The sequence below is a fragment of the Ammodytes marinus genome, assembly GCF_949987685.1.
Source record: "Ammodytes marinus genome assembly, chromosome: 15".
Lineage (NCBI taxonomy): Eukaryota > Metazoa > Chordata > Actinopteri > Uranoscopiformes > Ammodytidae > Ammodytes > Ammodytes marinus.
This window is the reverse complement of record NC_137219.1, coordinates 5,691,292-5,713,072: the sequence shown is the minus strand read 5'-3', so window position 1 is coordinate 5,713,072 and position 21,781 is coordinate 5,691,292. Positions and strand designations below refer to the sequence as shown.

Here is a 21,781-nt window from a genome sequence, read left to right as displayed (position 1 = left end):
TTAAATTACAATCACACACATGAGATCACCAGCTTGAGATCACGGTTATATTTTCAACAACCTTTGTTCAACTATCTGTACGACGTCAAAGATACAAGTACCAGATCGCAAAGCCTTTGTGTCCATTTTGACATTTTCCTGCAGATAGTCCAAGGTTTAGGCATGATAAAGGCATGGCTCAGCGCTGGATGGGGGCCTCTTAGGGTCAGTCGGTCAGGGGGACGCGATGACATAGGGAGGGTGAGATTTGGATCATAGTTATTGACTGGCAGGATGAACCCTGGGAAATTGAAGTCTTTAGCACACAGAGCCGTTGGGATCTGCCTCCCCGGGAGTGTAGAAATCAGGGATGGGTAGTCCAGTGTGCAGTGTGATCTGAAGAAGACACATACAAATATGTGGTTTAAGATTATTGCAATTCTGTTCACTCACTATTGCCCTATTGTGTGTGTGTGTGTGTGTGTGTGTATCATATATCAATACATTTAATTGTGCATTAGGAGGATGAGGCCGGCTGGTGTGTTAAGTTGACATATTTCAATATGTTGATTTTGTGATTTTTTAAAATAAAAAGGATAGCCTGATGTTTAATTAATAAACTTTTCTGCCTGCGGGTGGAGCTATTGAGCTGCTTCCTCAGTGAGTGAAGTGTATTGTCTCAGAGGCAAGTTTGCTTTCATCACCCAGAGACAGCATGATAAAATTACACGCTGAGAGCAATGAGAAAATCAAAGCTATTAACTGTTGTTGAGTCTTTGAAGCTCATTCTCTTTCAAAAGTTTAATCCTCTGAGTCCATATTTGTAGAACTTGAAAAAGCAGTAATGAATATTAACTGTGCTCATGTGATAGTACGTTATTGATCTCTCAGTGAAAACCTTTTGTTTATGCCAGCAGCAGTGGTGAATCTTAAGCACCAAGGAGCCAGAACAACGCTCACATCTTGACCAGTTATACAGGAAATGAAATGTGACTCTGGGAAGTATTAAAATGTTATTGTCATCATGATAGCTGTAGTATTAAAACGCATTATATTGCATATTTAGTTTGCTAATTAGCAGTACATATGCACTAAACTGAAGTCCCAGTATGTTTAGATTTTGCACAAAACAGGGATAACAGGGGCACACCACAAATTCTTCCACTTAAAGGTGCTACAAGGAACTTTTAAATATTTCTGAAACAGCCTAATTTTTCCTCTGATGATCATAAATGACATGTAACAGCAAACGAGACCATCAGTGTTGAGAATGCAATTTTTACTTAGTTTTCGTATAATGTCTTTTTCATGGGTACACTCACCCAGGAACAACAGATGGCATAGTAGAAACACTACCGCTTTTGTCCAAAGGGGGTGCAAGAATCAACACAAACTGAATGTTCCTCGGAGCACCTTTAAGTCAACAGAATAAGTTTAAATTAATGTTGTAGTCCCAGTTCATGAATGCAATATATCATTGTGTACCTGGACATTTCGGTTGATGCTGATAGCGGGGTAGTAAACGCCCTCCAGGCCTTCGAAGGCCACTGGTCCCTGCTGCTCGTCATTTATCAGGAAGATGACGATCCTGCGTGTGAAGTCCAACAGCACTCCTATTGTCGACCCTTTACTGATGCCACCGTCCGTCCTGCACAGTCACACAGACAGCAATTAACTTAAGGGAAAACAGATTCAAGTGAAATAGGTGCTGCCTGCTGCACTTTAAAGGTGCTATAAGGACATTGTAAATATTACTGAAACAGCCTAATTTTCTACTGATGATCATAAATTACAAGTAACAGCAAACGAGACCATCAGTGCAAAGAATGCTATTTTTATATATTTTTTCTAACTGCCTTTTTTCAGGGTATGCTCACCCAGGAACAACAGTTGGCGTCGTAAAAACACAACCGCTTTTGTCCAAAGGGGGTGCAAGAATTAACAAAAACTGAAAGTTCCTCTGAGCCCCTTTATGTCATGTTTATTTATCTACATTTTGAACATTTCCTAAAATGACCGAGCCCCTAAAGTGAAATGTGCAAAAAAATAAAAAATTGCACACCTGAAAGTTTTTTTCTTCTTTTTTTTCTGTCTTGCATGTCACTTAGGGGCTCCGTACACAATGATCAAAGATGCCTCTATGTGCGTTTTCACTTTGACTCCTTACCTGTTGGTGTGCGAGTTGTTGTGCATGAACCAGGAGCGGTTGTTGTCCACGTACATGGCCCAGGCCTTGTCGTCCTTCCCCAGCATCACATCCTTCAGCACGTCGCCCCGAGCGATCCCGAAGGCCGGGTCCGGGTGGTTGTCATAGCGATCGACCGTCATCTCCCAATAATGAACGCCTCGGGAGAAAGCCGAGTTGCCCGTGACAACCCGGTCGTCGTAGCTGTTGCACGTTACCGTCAGGTTGTCGTTGGACAGGATGATGTCCGGGTGGGCTGTGGCCGCGTCAAAGGTGAACCAAGCGACTGTGCACATATGGAAGACAATTTGTTTAACATCAATGAAAATCCAAGATGGAGTCCATGGATGGGATGATCATGACTTGACAAAAGGTGACATGGATCTAGGCTACAGGCCGAAGGTTAGATGAGGTGAAGTTACACTGTCAATACAATTTAATGAGCGGAATAATATGGAAACAGATAAGGAGATTTACTAACACTCTAACTCGAGATTAATCATTCTTAGCATTATAATTTATAACTTAAATTGATAACTTAACCCTTAATATCTTATTATCATGAACGAGAATCACACCTGTGTAAGACACTCTGTAAGTTAAATAATGAATATGAAATAGTCTATATTAAAAGGGAAAAAGATTCATGACGATCATTCTCAACATCATAGCCTACAATATAACTTAATCCAAATATTCTTAATATTAATATAATAAATAATATCACAGCTGTCAGTCACTGTGAATTTAACTGAAATAAGGAATAAAAAAATAATGCATTAGAAAATTCACTATAATTATTACTAATGATTCATCCTTCTTATCATTATACTATATAACTTAACTTATTACCTTACCCTTTTATTGTAATATAGTAGTAATAATAATTCTGCAAACTGTTCAACTCTTTACTCTATAAGCATATAAATACGTTTATCTATACATAGACATTTGAGGTTTGTACAGATGGACCTTTGCGCTTGGTGGGCTCCACATGACGTGCTTGTCGTGTCACTAGATGTAGTAAAGTTTCATTACAAAGCCTTATTTCCCAAAGGAAATATAGACATTTATTAAGCTTACAGTATATAGTCCTATATATATATATTGAACGTTTAATAAGTGCAGCCCACAGAGCAGCAAACGGCCCTCCTGCTGGTTTGAGAGTGAAGACCGCACTGATGAAACAGGAAATGGCGGGGAGGGGGTAAGTGAGAGTGGAAACAGTTCAGCAATGAGAGCCGTCCATACCTGTGCCTAAAGACTGAATATCACATGGAGGGAGTCCAGCTGAAATATGAAATGAATTGGGGAGGGAGGGAGTAGAGGAAGAGATAGTGGGGGATAATAGTTTAGCAAAGCAGCAGCAAAGCAGACAGTGTTTAGAAGGGTTTAGGAGGAGAGGGAGGAGAAGGCAGAAAGCAAGTTTGATCAGGGAAGCTGGTTCATATCAGTAGAAAAAAAACTTACAAAATAAAATACAAAAATACACCAGAGAGGAAATCCAGTGAAACAAAAAACAAGAGTTCCTAAAAACAGATCAGAAAACAAGCATGAAACCTAAGAGAGATATGTTATCTTTCTTAAGGTGAGACACTGCAGGTGAATAGGGTTAAATCACAACTTATAGATACCAACATGAAACTTTGCCAGTAAATTACTAACATTAGAACAATAATTTTTCAGAAATGTTTGGCAAAAATGTACAAATTATAAGTACACTGGTCTTTTTCCAAGATATTAGTGTCCAGATTTTTTTGCAGAACAAACTTTAGTAAAACTACATTTTCTTTTTTCATGTTTTACCTTTTATTTAGTACAAGTATGAAAGAAAACATGTTATGTAAGCACAGTAGCCCAAAAATCTCTGCTGGCCTTACACAAATTATGTTATTTCCTGCAGTGTCTTGCCTTAAAAACCCTTAAATACAACTACTAATCAAAGCACATTGTGGCACAGAGAGAATGAAGGATGTCACATTAAAAAAATAAACCTGCAAAAATGTCTGAGCGGTTAGAACACTTTGTACAACAGCTGTTCAGGTTTGGAGGTTGTCTGGACCATTCAGCTTCACGGCTGGATGACGAGCTTTCCCTGTCTATGCAGAGCGGCATTTAATTAACAAGCAAAAACAAGTGTGTGGGTGGATTATACACGGAGAAGCAGCTGCGACTGAATGTACCTGGTTTAAAAGCTCAAAACACGGTCTGAAACAGAATTCCCATACTGCCGCTGCCTTTGGGTTCAAAATCCTTGCAACCTTGTGTGTTACATGAAAGTTTGATGCTCCCTTGAAAACCCCTTTAAAAAAAGTCCTTATTCAAAAAAGTCAAACTGCATGGAGTTTTCCATCTGAAATAAGATCAAATAAAAAATTGCCCAAAAAGTTGCCAAATAAGATTTTCTTTTCCGCTACATTTTAGAAAGTTGTCTTTTTCTCTGAAGATGCAAGGCTTTAAGTCTGGCAGCAACAATTTATTATTCTTAAGATCTTCACCAGTTCGCTCTGTTAATGAACTACAAATCCCCAAGAAGGGAACTGAGAACTGAGACTCAAGTCTGTGTGATCCTCTCATGAAGTGACAACAAGTGTATGAAACTATATTATTACTATACTGTTGTTATGTTATACTAAATGACCAGAAATCTCTATTTTGCCGTAAGTTCTTGACCATAAGATGATATTTGAAGACATATCTGCCCTGGCTGATGTATTGTTCTAGCCCTTCTTCTGAGCTTTGAAAAGTGCCGTATACTTCAGATAAAGTTTGCTTCAGAACAAATACATGAATTTTTTGTTTCACTGAATCACTGACGAGTCTTTTTCTTTTGGCAACACAGACTTGACTCTTCAGTTATTTCTTTGAGGAAGCGAAGATCACAGGAATTAAAGAATGAATTCTGTTTTAAGATGTGTATTTTTCCCTTTAAAAGATACACAGACGTATAATTAGGAGAATGAAAAGGAGGAGGAGATGATGCTTAACGTACCTTCAGAGGTCTGCATGATCAGAGTCTTGCTGTACTGTCCCACTCCGCTGGCATTGAAGGCTTTCACTCTGGACTTGTACGTGCTGTTGAAGTGGAGGCCGTCCACTGTGCAGATGGTCTCCGTCCCCACGTACACTTCCTATAAAGAGACACAACACTTCACTGTTAAAGGTGCACTATGCAGTTTCAGTGGGATGGGGATGTGTTTACATTTGCAGAGCCTGCAGTTAGTTTACAAAACGTATCTTCTCTACATGTAATTCTTAGTATTGAATAATTCTATCATCAGACTCAAAACAAAACTATTTTGAGGAACCTGGAACCAAATGTAAGATTAGAATAAAACTTTAAATAAAACTGTGGGTCCTGCTGCTGTAAACAACAATAACTTATAACTTTTTAAGAAGCTTTTTAACTTCAAACAGTGTTCCACGGATCCAATTTTGTTCAGTTATAAAAGTATACCTCATGAAATTGTCATTCATGTGACACACCAAAAGTTACATAATGCACCTTTAAACTAGCGGTTACATCCAGTGCGTAATGATGACACAGAACAGACACAGAGCTCCTGTATTTGAACCCTTTTGAAGGAGGGTCCCTTTTGGATGTGATAACGAAACGTGATGAGTGTGAGTAGTGTGTGAGTGTGTACAACGGAGCGTGGGTGAGGCGGCCCACACCGCAGTATAAATAGACATAGGGACACAACTCGCCAAGCTCAGCGAGGCGCTGGCTGCGTTGGCAAAGCCTCAATGAGTCACAGTGGAAGAGAAAGAAGACACAAAAAAACGTCCCGCACAATATATAGAAATATTTAAAAAATATTTGTTTGGCAAAGTGTAGGCACAGTACACAGGTCAGACATGAAGGGATTTGAGTTCAAGTTAGAGAGGTGCATGGATTGGATGGCAGATTGGACAAGACTTGTATATTCAAACACTTTTAGAAGAAATGATGATGAAGGACCGTTTGGGTAAAGGTATCAGATCAGATGACTCATCCGATAATTCCCAGAATAATTGAAATGCCTGGAAGCAAAACTTGCAATACGGAATTTCAGATAGAGGTTGCTAAGCAGCTTGTCTTCGAGCTGAAACCCAATCTGGCTTCAATCAGCAGTTGGTGAATCTGTCGTGTTGGCAGATTGGATGTAAATGATCACACGCTCTGATGGAACAGTTGTAATTAAGACTGACGGACAGAGGCTCCAACACAGAGAGAAGACGGCCAGCTGGTTTATAGAGACCAGAGCAAACTGACTCGAGGTCAGTAGCTGTTTATATTAAATTAAAAACAAGCGGATGCTTCTGCAAACAGCTGCTTGACTAGTCGCATTAGTTGAAGTATTTAGCTGATGCTCTGAGTCTAGAAGAGTGTTAACAACTGTGTGTGTCATTCCAGCCTCCTTCATAAAGCAGTGAAGCCGACGTCGCCACCCATTTACAGCTCTGTGTAAAAGTGAACAAGACGAGTTATAAAAGCAGAATAACAGAGTACACCACAGCAGGACTCTTGTTTTGGCATCTTGGAGTAAAAATTAATCTGGCTACTGCTGGTGGGTGTCTTACAGAGAATCAAAAATCAAAACACTTTGATTATGCAGCACCAGCTGTTAGGAGGAATCGGACTGACTGAAGAGAGAGAGAAAATAATGGTAGAATTTACATTTTGAGGCGTTAGAGTCCAAATGTAGGACCTTTGAAGTACCATATGGATTTCTCTCGTTCCTGTCTGTCTTTCTTTCTTTTTGGCTTATGTTGGTCTGATTATAATTTTGTGAATTGCCGAGAGTGCCAACACAAATTTGGTTGTAGCAATACAACGACAAATAAACTTCCTAATGTCCTTAACTCCTTTTTAAAGGTTCACTGTGTAACTTTGTGCGTGTCGGAGAAGTGAACATTTTCTAAGGTATATTCTCATAACTGAATAAACAAAGTTTCCTCACAGTTAAATTGGATACCTGGAACACTGTTTGAAGTTAGAAAGCTTCCTGAAAAGCTATATGTTTCACTGCTGTTGTTTACAGCAGTAGGGCCCACAGTTTGGCTTACAAATATATTCTAGTCTTACGTTTGGTTTCAGGTGCCTCAAAATGATATAGTTTTGATTTATGATGATAGAATTATTCAATACTAAGAATTATTGTTTTGTGAACCAACTGCAGGCTCTGGAAATGAAAACAAATCACCCTCCTCTGAAACTTCATAGTGCACCTTTAATGTCCTACATCCAGAGTTAATCCCAAAGTTTAACATCACTTGACCAAAGGGTAGATCTCCCAGATATTCATTGTTATGAAAGTCAACCCTGTTCTGTGCAGGTTTACAGGTGGTCTGACACAGATATTCTCTGCCATTGTACTGCGCGTATTGTTCAGGAGGTTTAAGTTGCCTTTACCACAAAGCAGAGGCCTGGATGTATAGAGGAGTGGGGAGGGTCTTAGTAGTATGGATTACACGGTGAAGCTCTGAGAGGGTATAAACACTGGCTTTGATGCCAGATCACACTTCCTATGGGATCATCTGAGCTGGCAGCTGCAATATAGAAGCTTTCTACTGACCGCCTGTCATTCAATGCCTCGCTACAGTCTGTCACATGACCTGTTATGTCACTCAGAGCCGCGCGGTACGGCCGTCACACATCCAGTATAGGGATTGAGTCTCTTTTAATGAATGTTTTTGACCTCATTGCACTTTTCTGATGTTTGCACTGTTAGGATGACTGCATCCAATGTATGGTTGAACATGTACAAAGACAATAAAGACCATTCTATTCTATCTCTGTTCTATTGCGGAGACAAAGTGTTACATTCACATTCGCCACTGGCAGCAAGTGAAGGCGTCTTTGTTTAGTGTGAGAGAGAGAGAGAGAGAGAGAGAGAGAGAGAGAGAGAGAGAGAGAGAGAGAGAGAGAGAGAGAGAGAGGCAAGTGTTCTTTAAAGGTGAATTATTACTCTAACTGGTCCTTTTTTCCCCTCTTTTTCTTTTCTAATCTAAATGTAAATCCAACAAAGATCCCCCTTCGGTTCGGGCTTTTTACAAATAAAATGAATGTCTTTCTATTAAAAAAGGAGATATAAATCTTGACGATCGGGGGGCACACACACAATGGGTACCTGCTTAGGGGGGAAAGCTTACCCTGAACGGCCCCATGTTTCCATCGTCCAGCTCCAGTATGTATCCCTCCACTGCGATGGTGGAGAGCGGTGGCTGTTTCCATGACAACGTGGCGCTGTTGTTCTGAGTGCAGCATTCCTCCAGCTGGAGCATGGGGGCAGCCGGGACTGAGGAGGTTACATACAGCTCTGTGAGATAGGAAGAGATGCCCACACATATACACATAAACGCACACGCGCACACACACACACACACACACCTTGGTACTTTGTGAGGACCCCCCCAATGACATAACATACAGTATTCTCTAGCCCTTTCCCCTAATCCTAACCATCAAAAATAAATGCCCAGATTACATGGATACAGCTCTGAGATATGAAGAGAGATGCCCCCCCCTCTCTCTCTCACACACACACGCACACACACAAACACACACACGCGCACACACACACACACACACACACACACACACACACACACACACACACACACACACCCTTGTACTTTGTGAGGACCCCCCAATGACATAATATATTCTCTAGCCCTTTCCCCTAATCCTAACCATCAGAAATAAATGCCCAGATTACATGGATACAGCTCTGAGATATGAAGAGATGCCCCCCCCCCTCTCTCTCTCTCACACACACCCCCCCCCCGCCCCCCCCAAAAGACATTATGCATTCTGTAGTATAGCGGCTAGCCCCTTCCCCTAAACCTTACCATCAAAAATAAGTGCCCAGGCCAGATTACACATACAGCTCTGTGAGGTACGAATAGATGCCCCCTCACCCCCCAACACACACACACACACACACACACACACACACACACACACACACACACACACACACACACACACACACACACACACACACACACACACACACACACACACACACACACACACACACACACACACACACACACAATAACACAACCTTGTACTTCTATCTTTGTGACCCCTTCCTACCTTTCATCTGTACAAAGTCCAGCTGGTGGATTCCCTGCAGCAGTGGTCCACTGTCCAGCGTCAGGTCAAAGTCGCTGGTCATCCTGGGCGTGAGCGTCCCCTTCCCCCACTGACCCTCTGTCATGTGGACCCTCCGGATCAGAGCGTCAGAGATCTGAGAAAACAACATTGGACGAATTAGACCAAAGCAAGACAAATCCTATTGGAGGCAAAGCATGAGGCAAAGCAAATGTATTTGTATAGCACCTTTCAACAACAGGAAAAAACAAATTGCTTCACATTAGACATACATGCATTTAGACAATATATAAAGGAAACACAAGGCAATATGAAAATATGCTCACGAATAGGATTTAAAGGGATTCAAACGAGATAAAATAGAAGATTAGAATACGCTCAAATAGAATACATATTGCAGTGTAGCTATAAGGCAGTGTAATGTGTGAATAAATATTCCTAAATGTAATTTAACAAAAAGGCAAACATTAAAGCCTTACGCCCTGATGATTTAACAGAGCTGAGAGTAATCCCTCTTTGGATGAACTGTTCACAACTGGCAGACATATGCAAACAGTGATAAGGGCTTGTGATACACACAGTCATTTCAACTGATGTATGAATGAAAAACATTTAGCATTCTGCTCCGCTTTGTAAATTGCAACTTTGGACTTTAAAAGGCAAGGTTCAGTATTTTTCATTTTAAGGAGTTTGGGGGAGACGCAATGTCAGCATTGTACTGTTGACAAAGGGGACAGCCCGAAAAAAATCTTTTTCTCCAAATGTATGCAATGCTTACCTAAAAAAGAAATACCTTTTCAATAGTAAACTAAATGTAGGATTTCACTGCTGATTTGGGGACTGATACGCTGCACTGCACGGGCACAAGTTCGCGTAGTAATACATGGCCGAACTACACTAAAAAAGTGCAGTGCAGCTGCCCCCTCTGCAACAGTACAATGCTGACTTCTGCTACATCGACGTCTCCCCCAAACTTTTTGAAATGACTGCGCTGACTGCCATCTCCATAAGGTAACAGATTAACTATGCATGAGTACCTCATTCAACTCCGCTTCAAAAATACTGAACTATCCCTTTAAAACTGTAGCATCTAGTGTAAACAATAGACTTGTTGAACAATGGGGAACCATGGCAACTACAAGGATATCCGATACTGACTAAAGACTTACTGACTCCTCTTTCTATATGTTTTGTGTCCTGCAATATGATGAGTTATTTAATAGGAATTTGGGTAAATATATCATGTCTTAATTGTGAAAATTGTGTGCTTTCATGTACGCATGTATGTTTGTTTGTAAATGTGTGTCATGTGATGTTTGTCTTGTGAGTTGTGTTAATAAAAAAGCTAAACAATAGACTTGTTACCTGTAGGAAACCATTGGGGTCGTTCTCCTTGATGACTTCCAGACAATACTCCATCAGGCCCGTGGTCTGACGTAGCTTCACCGTGCAGTGAGAGATCTGATCCCGAACCACCTAGGGAAAAACAGAGTGAAAATATGGAGGAATGGAGAGAGGGATGATAGAAGAGAAAAGTGGGAGAGAAAAGAAGAAAAAAAACACAAGGGAATAAAGTTTTTGCAAGTATAATACACTTATATAACGGCAACAACAACAACAAGCGTATGGAAGATAATCATATGTTAATAATCTTTTTTCCTGTAATCACTCTGAAGTGGAGCATGGAGAAAATGCACAAAGAGGGTTTATTAAAGTCTGCGAGTTCTGCAGAGTAAAAATGGGGCATGAAGAAGAAGAAGAAAGATATTCACTGATTCTGACAAAACGTGATTTTGACAACAAGCATTCTCCAGAATTGCTGAAATAAGTACAAGATGTCGGAAATTATGATGAAAGATGGAAGGAGAAAAGGTGAATGCAGAGAGAACTTTAAAGACAACAAAAAAACTGCGACATAGAGGACGAAGAGAGAGAGGAAGACAAGAGAGTGGGTGGAAGGAGGAGGATAGAGAGAATACATTGAACTAGGCCGTTAATGGATGAAGAGAAGCTGAATGAGACGACCAGGAGGAATACCAATAATGAGATTAGCACTAGGGACTGTCCGAGGTGATTGATTGGGTAATTCTATCTTTTTTTTTGTCCCTTTTTCGAGACTTGCACAAAGATTGAGGAGGGAAGAGGAGACTGCTGGGGGAACTGATCGTCAACTGATGCTGTTATTGCCGTAGAGGGGAAGTGACAGTTTGTCTTTCACGCGGCGGCCCGGTGTGAACAGCCGTAGTCAGCATCACCGGTTACAATCAGAGACCAGAAATTATATATTTTTTCTTTCTTTTTTGAGCAGATTCAAATTATGCAGATTTATTTTTTTATTTTTTTGCTACACTTCATGATTGGTTTGTCTCAAAAAGACATATTTGGCAATTTTTCTTTTCTTTTTTTTTATATTTATAATGATTCTTACCACAAATAGACATTTGTCTCAGTGGGCTTTACATTCCATACAATATGATACAATATGATACAATATGACACCCTGCCCTTACACCCTTAGCTCGGCTGAGAGAAAACTCCCAGTAAAAAACCCTTTACCGGGATTAAAAAAATATAGCCTATCAGTTTAAACTGAATAAAAGAAAATCCTCCTTAATCGAATATGCAATAAGATATTCGGTTGATCTTATCAGTTTTTTTTTATACATATAGGGGATTTAGGAGATTCCTCCTCTCTGCAACTGACACAACTGATGTCCGCAGACTGAGCCTCCTCACAAACACTGTGAGGTAAAACAGGAGATGCTGGACTGAGCGTTGCTAGGTAACAAAAACTTCACTGCGAGGACAAATCCTTTCTGTAGCCGTTAACTGATCCAACACAACAAGATGATATAGTTCTGCTGACACAAAGAGCAAATATTTTTAATATAGTCACAGATTATTCAGTGTGTGGCAGTAGGTAGTGTTACTGTAATATTATATATTGTGAGCTTTAACTTGGCCCCTGTTCAAGGCTATGAGAAAATTGCATGACTGTCTTGTGTGGGCAATGTGGGTAAAATGCTTTATTACATTAAAATACTGTATGTTCTACGGAAGCCAAGAAGGGCTGTGCTTGCAATTATTTTTGAATGCTGTTATCACTTGAAAACAGAGGGCCGAATAGTATTATAATTAAGTTAATAGGTTAAGTGCTGAGGGCACCACACCATATTTCAGCGCGCTTTATTCAAATATTAGTGACCTGAAAACTCCTTGTTCCCAGTTTGCTTTGTTGGAGCAGCTGAAAACAATTTAAACTGACCTCGGGTGTTTTCATACTAAATGCAGAATTTAGTTCTGACTCGCTAAAGAGCCCTCGTCTGCTTCTCTTCATGTGTTCTTATCTGCTGCAAACAGCAGGGGAATTCACATTTGAGCAAAGTCAACCATGTTTAGTTTAAGAGTCTGGAATGGTGCTCGTGATGTGCTGTTTTGCATCCCTCTGGCTGCAAACATGACGGGATGCTTGCTAAGGCTTCAGTCCACTCGCACGCAAGATGCCGTGAACTTACATGAACCGAATATTAAAATGCATCTTCTCCACCAAGGTTTGGATTTAATACAAAAAAAAGAAGTAGCCCTGGTCGCCCCTATGAGAGAATTAAATCAACTGCATATTTGAATATTAGCAAATAAATCATTAATTTACAGAGATACATGCTGTGATAATCATATTCTAGGAGGGCCCTTGTTTAACTTCTCCTCCCATTAAAACAGGACGAGATCTAATTCCAGCTCAGATGATGATGATGATGATTGGGTCCATATTTCCGTGGCTGTGCGCCAAAGTGTCCCTGCTGTGTGAAAACCTGAAACATCCCACATCTCCTGCAGTGTGCTGGCATTGCTCCAGGGAGATCTCCCCCTCACTCACCGCTGCCTGTTGACTCCACTGTCCCTCCTACGCACGCAAGCAGAATCACAATCTCTTCATTCACAACGGTACAACAAAAACGGGGGAATTTTCCTCAAGAGGTGCATGGGAGACGTGACGACAACTTTTATTTTTATCAGATCTTGTCCTTTTTGCCAGTCGTCCTTCGTTTGACTTTTTATCTCATAGATTCTAAATGTAAAGCTGGTGATGCTAGTTGCCACCGTCATCTTTCCCTAGAAAAATCTGCTTTGAAATCTGCTTCGGAAAATAAGATTTTAAAAATCCGCCACAGGCAATATAGCATAGCGCTCTGCCGGCTGGCTGATCAGCAGATAATCAGTGCAGGGAGGAGGATCCATTCATCTGAGTTTAACACAGAATGGGGTGACGATAGCAACAGCTCGAGGTGGGAGGGCAAACAGAGGAAATGTAGTTATCATGATGAGTGGAAGAAATGGATTAGGAAGGAAAGAGAGAGAGAGAGAGAGAGAGAGAGAGAGAGAGAGAGAGAGAGAGAGAGCGAGAGAGGGAGTGAGTGATTTAAACAAAGTTCAGGACAGTGATAGAGGGCAGATCAGGCTGTGTAAGTGGGCCACAGTTTCTGCAGAGAAGTACGTAGGCCACAGGGGGAAACACACTCCGTCCTCTCAGACGTACATTACAGTATGTGGCTGTCATGGTGATTCAGCACATCGTCAGCTCAATAACGCAGCTAACACACATCCTGAACAAGAGAGGGCAGATCTAACACATACACTGATGCTTTCATAGCACAACAATAAAATATTTATAAAATAACTATTGTAACCATGTGGCACATTGTTCCAAGTGGGGTAAGCAAAGCAAGCCTTACTCAATCTAAATGTATAGCCAAAACAAAAATAAATAGTAGTATGTACCACAGCACCCCATTCTCGTCAACACATGAAACCGTTAAAATAACCGTGTCAAACACACACACGTCACCACCATCATTGCTGCAAAATGAATCTGTCTCCAAACACCAACCCAGCCACACTCTCTGAGCTCAATCTCACGGCCATCACACGCTTTGTAACCTCAATAGCACAGGACAACACACACTCACTCAAACTGCTATTTATTACACCATTCTGGACGCAGCTACAGGTCCTTGAGGTGCAGGAGGGCTCTCTATCATGGTAAAAGCCTGCTACCTGCAGCCATAAAGAAAACGCCCAGATAAAATACACTAGTCCCACTTTCTCTGTGTTGTTTTGCCGGCATGTCCTTCTGTTATGTTTGTACTTCTGTTATTCACTGTTTATGTGTTAGTGTGCTGTCCATAATGCACAGTGTTGTGGAAAAGATTTAGACAATAAAGTCTAAAGTCTATTATCCGGACCGGCATCTCATCTGCTGCACGTATTGTTTAGTAGGCGAGTCCGCCTGAGTCGCTGCCTCGCTCTTAGTGAAACAAATTGCATTGCTCCTCCGATCTGTTTTCTGTTGTAATTATGAGGCCACTGCAGCACTTTTGGCCTTGTAAGATACCGTGGCTGCAGCATCCGAACCTGTTCCCATTAAAGCAGCAGTACAGTCAGTCAGGGAAGCTGGTGTAAAATCTAAAACTAGTTTGATGGATGTACATGAAGATGATTTAATGATAGTGACATACTGTAGAGAAGAAACAGAGGGAAGTGATGCAGAATAGAGCCGGGGTTAGATGGGGTGAGAGAGGGAGAGGGACATCAAAGATTGGAGTGACAAGAGGGGAAATTAGTCAGAGGTTCCGGAGAATGCTTGTTGTCAAAATCAAGTTCAGTCAAAATCAGTGAATATCTCCTCGCAATCCGCTACCTGTCCATATGTGTGTGCTGTGAAAAAAAAATCCAGAGTTAGTGGTACACAGCCTAGGCTCATATCTTACGTGTGTAATCATAGGAAATAGCCAGGGGAACTGTTTTTCCTCTGCTCCTAGCATTGGTGCTAAGCTAAGCTAACCATCTTCTGGCTGTAGCTTCATATGAACAGACATGAGAGTGATCCATCCTATGAACTAATCTTTGATAAGAAAGCCAACAAGTATTACCAAACATGTCAATCTATTCCTTTAAAAAGTCTTATTAAATGTTGCATTCAAGAGCTTGTGGAAGCTCAGACATCTGAGACTTCAGAGCCTGCTGCAGAGCGGCAACTTTATGATGCAAGAAATTTCAAGAAATGCTTGATTTATCTTTTCTCTGCCAAAAGTTTCCAACATGAGTCCCTGCTCTTTGGTTGCAAAGTTTTAACAAAAATGAAAGAGGCCTTTGAAAAGTTCACTGTGAGGGAGGATTAATTTAACAAGTTGGGCGTCTTTGAGAGTTGATTTCCATATCTTACAAATATGAATTAAGAAAGAATGGCTGCCTCAAAGGATCAACATCAGTTTGAAAACTTGTACGAGATAAAGTCAGCAACAGGGCCGTAGCAGCTACCAGTGAGGACTGAGAGGTCATGTCCCTTTATTATACATTCTGTTGATTCTAGCGCCCCCTTTGGACTAAATAGTTAGTGTTTTTATGACACCAGCTCCTGCTGTGCTTAAGATTTTTGCTAGCAGGTGCCAGTGGTGCATGCAATTGTTTACGAAGCGAGTGAAACAGAGACTAAAAAAATGCATTGGGATGAGGTAATGCATTTATATGTGACTGTGTAAGACTAATAATGGTCATATGACAATGGTGAAGAAAAAATTGCATTCTGTCCACTAATGGTCTTGTTTGTTGTAACAGGAGGGGGGGGGGGGGATGACAGCTACACACATCCGCTCAACGCGTCCCCATCACCATAGCAACATGGCTTTGGCGTCAGTGTGCAGGACGAAAGGAGAGCAACAAGAAAACCTGCAGAAACCTCAGTTTGAAATGGTTTTAACTGATTTGGTGTTTTGCTTTTTATGGATCCCATTCATAAAGGAAAGACCTTCATGTTTTCAGCAGCATTAAACAGGACACTCCATTAGTTCCCTAATTGGACACGTATAAAATGCATCACTGGCATTTTGTTTCATGCAACAATCTGCGTTTCATATGGAAATAAATCTGGGACGCTAACATTACATTTCGGGAATACACAAATAGGCCCGTGTCATCAGAGGGGGGCAGCTGGACAGAAATATGTCCATGTTCAATTACAGCTACAGCATGACTCCAGCCACTGGAGTTAACCATGCTAATGAAGCAGAAAGCCTCCCATTGAGGGAACATGTCCGTGGGGCTCCAATTACTCGAGGTGCACTCCAGAAAAATAGCAACGCCTACAGACATCCTTTCCCTCCCCCATTTTAAAAAAAAAACTCTGGCTGTGCTATCTAGCTAGAGTGAGCACCGAGGCCCCCAACAAGAGCAAATGAAATACACAGTATAAGCTTTTTCTTGCATCGCTGACTCTATGGGAAACTCCTATGATGGAATCAGTGTCCCAGAGTCGAGGACACACATGAGAGACCAACAGTAAATACCAGAAAAACAAGCTGATCTGTCTTGGAGAATTGTGTCTTTTTCTGGCATTTAAGATTCAGTGAAGGACACATGGAGGCACACAGGAGGCAGCAGATCACTGCACTGACACACATTCATATTCCTCTGTCCTGTACGGGTGTGAATGTGTGAGATGCTACTCCTTCAATAAACATCCATCCATCACTTTATCATCCCATGATCCATCCATCATTAACCGAGCAGAGTTAACATTAAAAAACTGTGACAGAACTGATGGTGGCCGAGCAGCAGAAAAATAAAGCGTGAACAAAATGGAAATTAGTCTCTCAATTTGTGAGTGATTTATGAGGCACAATAATTCATCAGGGGATGTATGTACAGTTTGTATAAGTGTGTGTGTGTGTGTGTGTGTGTGTATGAGTATGTTGCCATGCACAGGCTGTGTTTCTAAAAACCACCTACACGTGTGAGAGCTTGATTCTGCCGAGCGTCCAAGCGTGAAATTGGATGCTGTACAGGACAAATGTATCTCTCTCTCCCTCCCTCCCTCCTCCTCTCTCACTCCATCTCTCCGTTATGTCCCTCGTTCAATGTGTTGCAGATGGTTAAAAGACAAGTGTGGCACTTGATGTATTTGAAATCACTGGAACCTGCTGTGGATATGTACTTCTTTGTATGTTTGTTCTAAATGTGAACCATGCGATGAGAAAATCTCCCAAATGGAAGAGTTGTAGAAACGGCTTTAATAATTTACATTAGATAATAGCCAAGCATTAATATTTAGATTCAGTCCCCAGCAGAAATTGCTTTTAAGTTCAAATCATTTTCCACCAGTTTCCCCTTTACAAATACAACTTACACTTAGAACCTTTCCAGAATACCTAACTCAACACACATATTATTGTATTTATTTTTGTTGCAGGGCATCCCAGCTGCAAGTTACATTTTAAATTTCATATCCATATTCTCAAACAGGAGACGTTAGATTAAAAAAAAAAACGCCTTATTCACATAAACCCTTCTGCTTATTTTCTGCCTTCTTGATTTGATTTTCCAACAACAAGCTGCTTCTTGTGAATGAACACACCAGCCTAAAGCCTGTGTGCATTCTGCTTTCTGGAGGTAACTTACTTGAAGACTACTAGAATTAGGTTGAGCATAATTGCTTTGAAAATAGGCCTTTCTCTGCTTGCCTGTGCTCTCTTTGTTGGTTAACAGATAAATAGGTCTAATTGTGTGCTGTTTCTTCTCAGACATCATACAGTCATCTTTACTGACTGTATTACTGATTTTTAATTGGCATAAGTAAACTACTCTGTTCTTATTCTAAACAAGTCCATTCAATTCTGACTACATCTTGGAGGGTTGGTGCAGGCTTGTGTTGTGTGGCTTAAAAGTTATAATCCAATTTTCATTGTGCATCTGTCCTGTCCAGTCCAGTCGTGCTTCACTCACCAGTAGTTTGTGCTCGTGCTCTTTGGTGACCCGTGCCAGCAGCTGGGCCTTGCGTCTGTTCAGGGCCTCGATCAGGGCGTCGCACTGCGCCACCAAACACGCCTCGAACTCCACGCCGTTCTCCTGAGAGACCACCGAGGACAAAGGCTGGAAAAATGACAACGCTCAAGGCACAGAGAACTCAAAGGTCTTAAGACATTTAGGAACAAAATATACACAGTATACAAAACCAAAAGCAAGAGATACACGAATGAGTGATGTAGAATTAATTTAGCGATCATATGGACTGCACTATGTTGATAAGGAATTTAATGCATCTTAAGGTTAGCATTACTTTTATGAAGATCTGTCGGGCCTAAATGTAATAAGACTTGGCAAGCCTCTATAAATGATGTAAAAGCGAGGCAGTAATAATCTTCCTTACTTTCTGCTGCTGCTACCAGGTTGAGTGTGGTGTGTATAATTATCATATGATGCAACCCTGTGTTTTATTAAACATTTATCTTGCATATTGCTCCATCTCACATTTTTTGAGAAATTTGATATACTCTATATTCTGTTTTATAATTGAAAAACCAATAAAGAGATTTAGAAAAAAAAAATAGTAGTAAAAAAATAAAAGTTCAAGCATGAGCATGACCGAATGACATACAGTACATAGGCCTACACCAACCCAGTATCCAGAGGAAAACGTCCGCAGAGTACTCTTCCGCAAACCACGATTTACGTAGGTCAGACAACGTTTCGACGTTCTGAATCGACGTTCCATTGTAAAAAGTGGACACTGCGCCCGCACCACGTGACTTTCAAGTTTTCAATTTCAGCACAGAAGAAAGATGGCGGCAGGCCGTGTAAAAAGCTGAATTTTACGGCCGTTTCTGTATCTTAAGGTTTTTTGATAACACTTTTAGCGAGAAATGTGTACTTTATATTCACAATCTTGATTCAGTGAATGCACATTAGCTTTAGTTTAGATGTTACGCGGATAGCTCGGTCCTGCCAGCAAAATGTTCTGAATCGACGTCATACAATGTTGTGAACCGACGTTTCACCGTAATGCCCACGCGTTGCCATGGTGACACAAATGTGTCATATATTAGCCTACGTAGGCTATCTGATACACACATAAAAGACGACTTTTTCATGCTTCCCAACCCATTTTTATTACCACAGCAGCATGGGGACGTAGCCTAGATAATAAACTGTGATTTGGGTGTTAAATCTATCTAGGCTACTTTTTAAATACTCATTTTACGACCTTTTCAAACCCGGAAGTACACAACGATATAGGCTTACTGACGCTCGGATGAGTTACTGTTTTGTTGTTGTTTTTAGACATTTGTATAGGCCTATGTAAAATATGTGCTTCTAATTATTTTTTACATTATATAATTATATGCTATCTCCTTAATGTGCCTTGATGAAAAACGAGTGGTTGTGATCGAGTTGTGTGACATTTTAATGACCAGATTACTTTTACTTTTGACTTTATTATTGATGCCTAACTTCTGCATTCTTGGGACTTTGTAAACCAATGTCTTGCAAAAAATAAAAACGCTCAGATGAAGCTTTATCACCTTAAGAGTTCGCTAAAGTATTTCACTTATTTAACTGTGAAAGCCGACGGCACGCGTTGCCATAACGACGCTGGCGCATGACGTCACCACAAGAAAGGTTTGACAGGTACACAGCTGACACGAGACACTGGATTTCAACAAGACACTATTTTGACACTATTCTTAATTTTTATTCATGTTCTTGCAAAGGAAATAGTCAAACCCGAAGCCTCCCAAGTTACAATCATTCACAAACTTACCCATACCATATATATATCATAGCCTGGCGCCAGACTAAACAGCGCCTCCACGAGTGCCGCCGAGGTAATGACACCCAAGGTGTGAGGTGGACCTCAATGAGATTTGTTTTGACAATGAAATGTACATTTTTATTCACAAGTGACCATAAAATAAACAAGATGAATCGCTCATTTAATAAGATGCAATGTGCAGTAGACTAGATTTAACGAAGGATCCGTGGGGATGAGGAATGGATCAGGTTTATGCTTTCTGTTACTCTATTTCTTAACATATTGGTATATCAACTGTATGTTATGATATTGACTGACGCTAAAGGATGTAGGCCTACACTTGCAAACCTTCTGGAAAATAAGGTCGAGGTGGAATACACGTCAATCTTCAGCAATACATTGGGTTTACGAGTAAAGATATCAAGAATGCTAGGATGAAAAAAAGATTCAATTCATTATTGGTACAATGATTTATTTAAACAAACTGGAACAGAAAAAAAAAAAAAAAAAAAATCCATTTCCGTCCCAGGATGGACTGCGGCTCCCAGGTGGGACTCCATTCTTTTTTGCTGTTGAACAGAGGAGAGAAATTATGGTATAGCAGTATTTACAGGTGGGATTCATCATGAAATTGCCATACAATTAGATTCTTGATTTTGCCATTTACTTGTTCTCCTTATCCTGTAATTTATGTGTTCCTCTTTACAAAACAATAGCCTGTATGTTTTGTAAAGAGGAAAACTACTCAAATGAAAAACATCTTATTAGTTTAAAATAATAATCATAATCATCTGCCATCATTAAGCAGCTGGATTGTCACTCAAAGGCTAACATATGGCGCTTTTCCACTGTGTGGTATCAGCTCAACTCAACTCTGCTTTTTTGGTATCGCCTCGCTTTAGGTTCCAAGCGAGCTGAGCCGATGCTAAAAGGTGACGTCCGCAGACAGCCGGCCAGTGATTGGCCAGAGACTACCGGCTCCATTCTGAAGTATAAACTCCCAAACTCTCTGGGACTTTGAGTGTATTTTGTCTCGCCACGTGCAGCCTTCTCTGGCTATGTTTCATTTGATTTGCATCACAGATCCTAAAAAAAACTTAATGAAATGTCCATATAGTCGCTAAGCTCACCCAGTTGTGTTGGTTGTTTGGGATGTTACTTTAAACATACTGTACACGACACGAGAGGAGACATGTAGGGCAGCTATTAGCTATATACCCTATAGTAGCCGGCTGGGACAGAAATGATAGCGAGCGATTACATTACAAGCCTGGAACTGCACTGATTACCTCAATAAAAAAATTCAGGCTGAGACATGGCTTGCATTTGAAAACACGTATCCTGAAACAAGCACAAAAAAGTCAACTTTATGATGCCTGTGTTTAAGTGCATAGGGATGTACGTGACGCATCCCTACAGCTGACTGTGTGGCAGTCACACATCAAGACACCAATCCTCCCTTTTAATGGCCCGTCGCAATATACTTCTACTCCTTTTCGTAAACAGTTACAAGGGGGGTATTTCTTAAACATTTTCCATCCGTATCTTTGGCGGTTGGTTCAGTTAATAGCACAACAACTGCTCGTAATTTCTGCTTTGCTACTTGACTCCGGAGTAGGCTTTCTGCCCCTTTGTATGACGACCCCGCCCATGTTCAGGAACTATCTATTTGCAGTGGAAAACGACCCGTGCTGCTACCAAACCAAGTTGAGCTGAGTCGAGCTACAGGTGCGGTGGAAAAGCGCGAATAGTGTACTGGAGGCAACAGAGACGAGACCATAAGTTAATTTTTCCCAAAAGAGGCAGTGAATATCATTCACTTGGTTAACCTGTTTATGTATTTGGAGATCCAAATGTGTCATATTATTTACCCTTAAATGGGCTTGCTTGAGGCAGCTTAAATTATTAGCATTCTGTAAGAGAACCATTT

The 21,781-nt window shown here is 40.8% G+C and overlaps 1 protein-coding gene across 1 annotated transcript in view; it reads right to left on the bottom strand.

Moving 5' to 3' along the window:
• Positions 1-297: 297 nt before the first annotated feature.
• The window catches only part of trim9 (tripartite motif containing 9), a gene marked incomplete at both ends in the record, with an annotated part of 51,647 nt that continues 30,163 nt past the window's right edge, over positions 298-21,781 (bottom strand). The window contains 9 exon segments of the mRNA XM_080043077.1: positions 298-375; positions 1,465-1,627; positions 2,147-2,450; positions 3,416-3,454; positions 5,157-5,295; positions 8,300-8,466; positions 9,249-9,402; positions 10,632-10,742; positions 18,045-18,167. Coding sequence (XP_079899203.1) covers positions 298-375; positions 1,465-1,627; positions 2,147-2,450; positions 3,416-3,454; positions 5,157-5,295; positions 8,300-8,466; positions 9,249-9,402; positions 10,632-10,742; positions 18,045-18,167 — 1,278 coding nt within the window.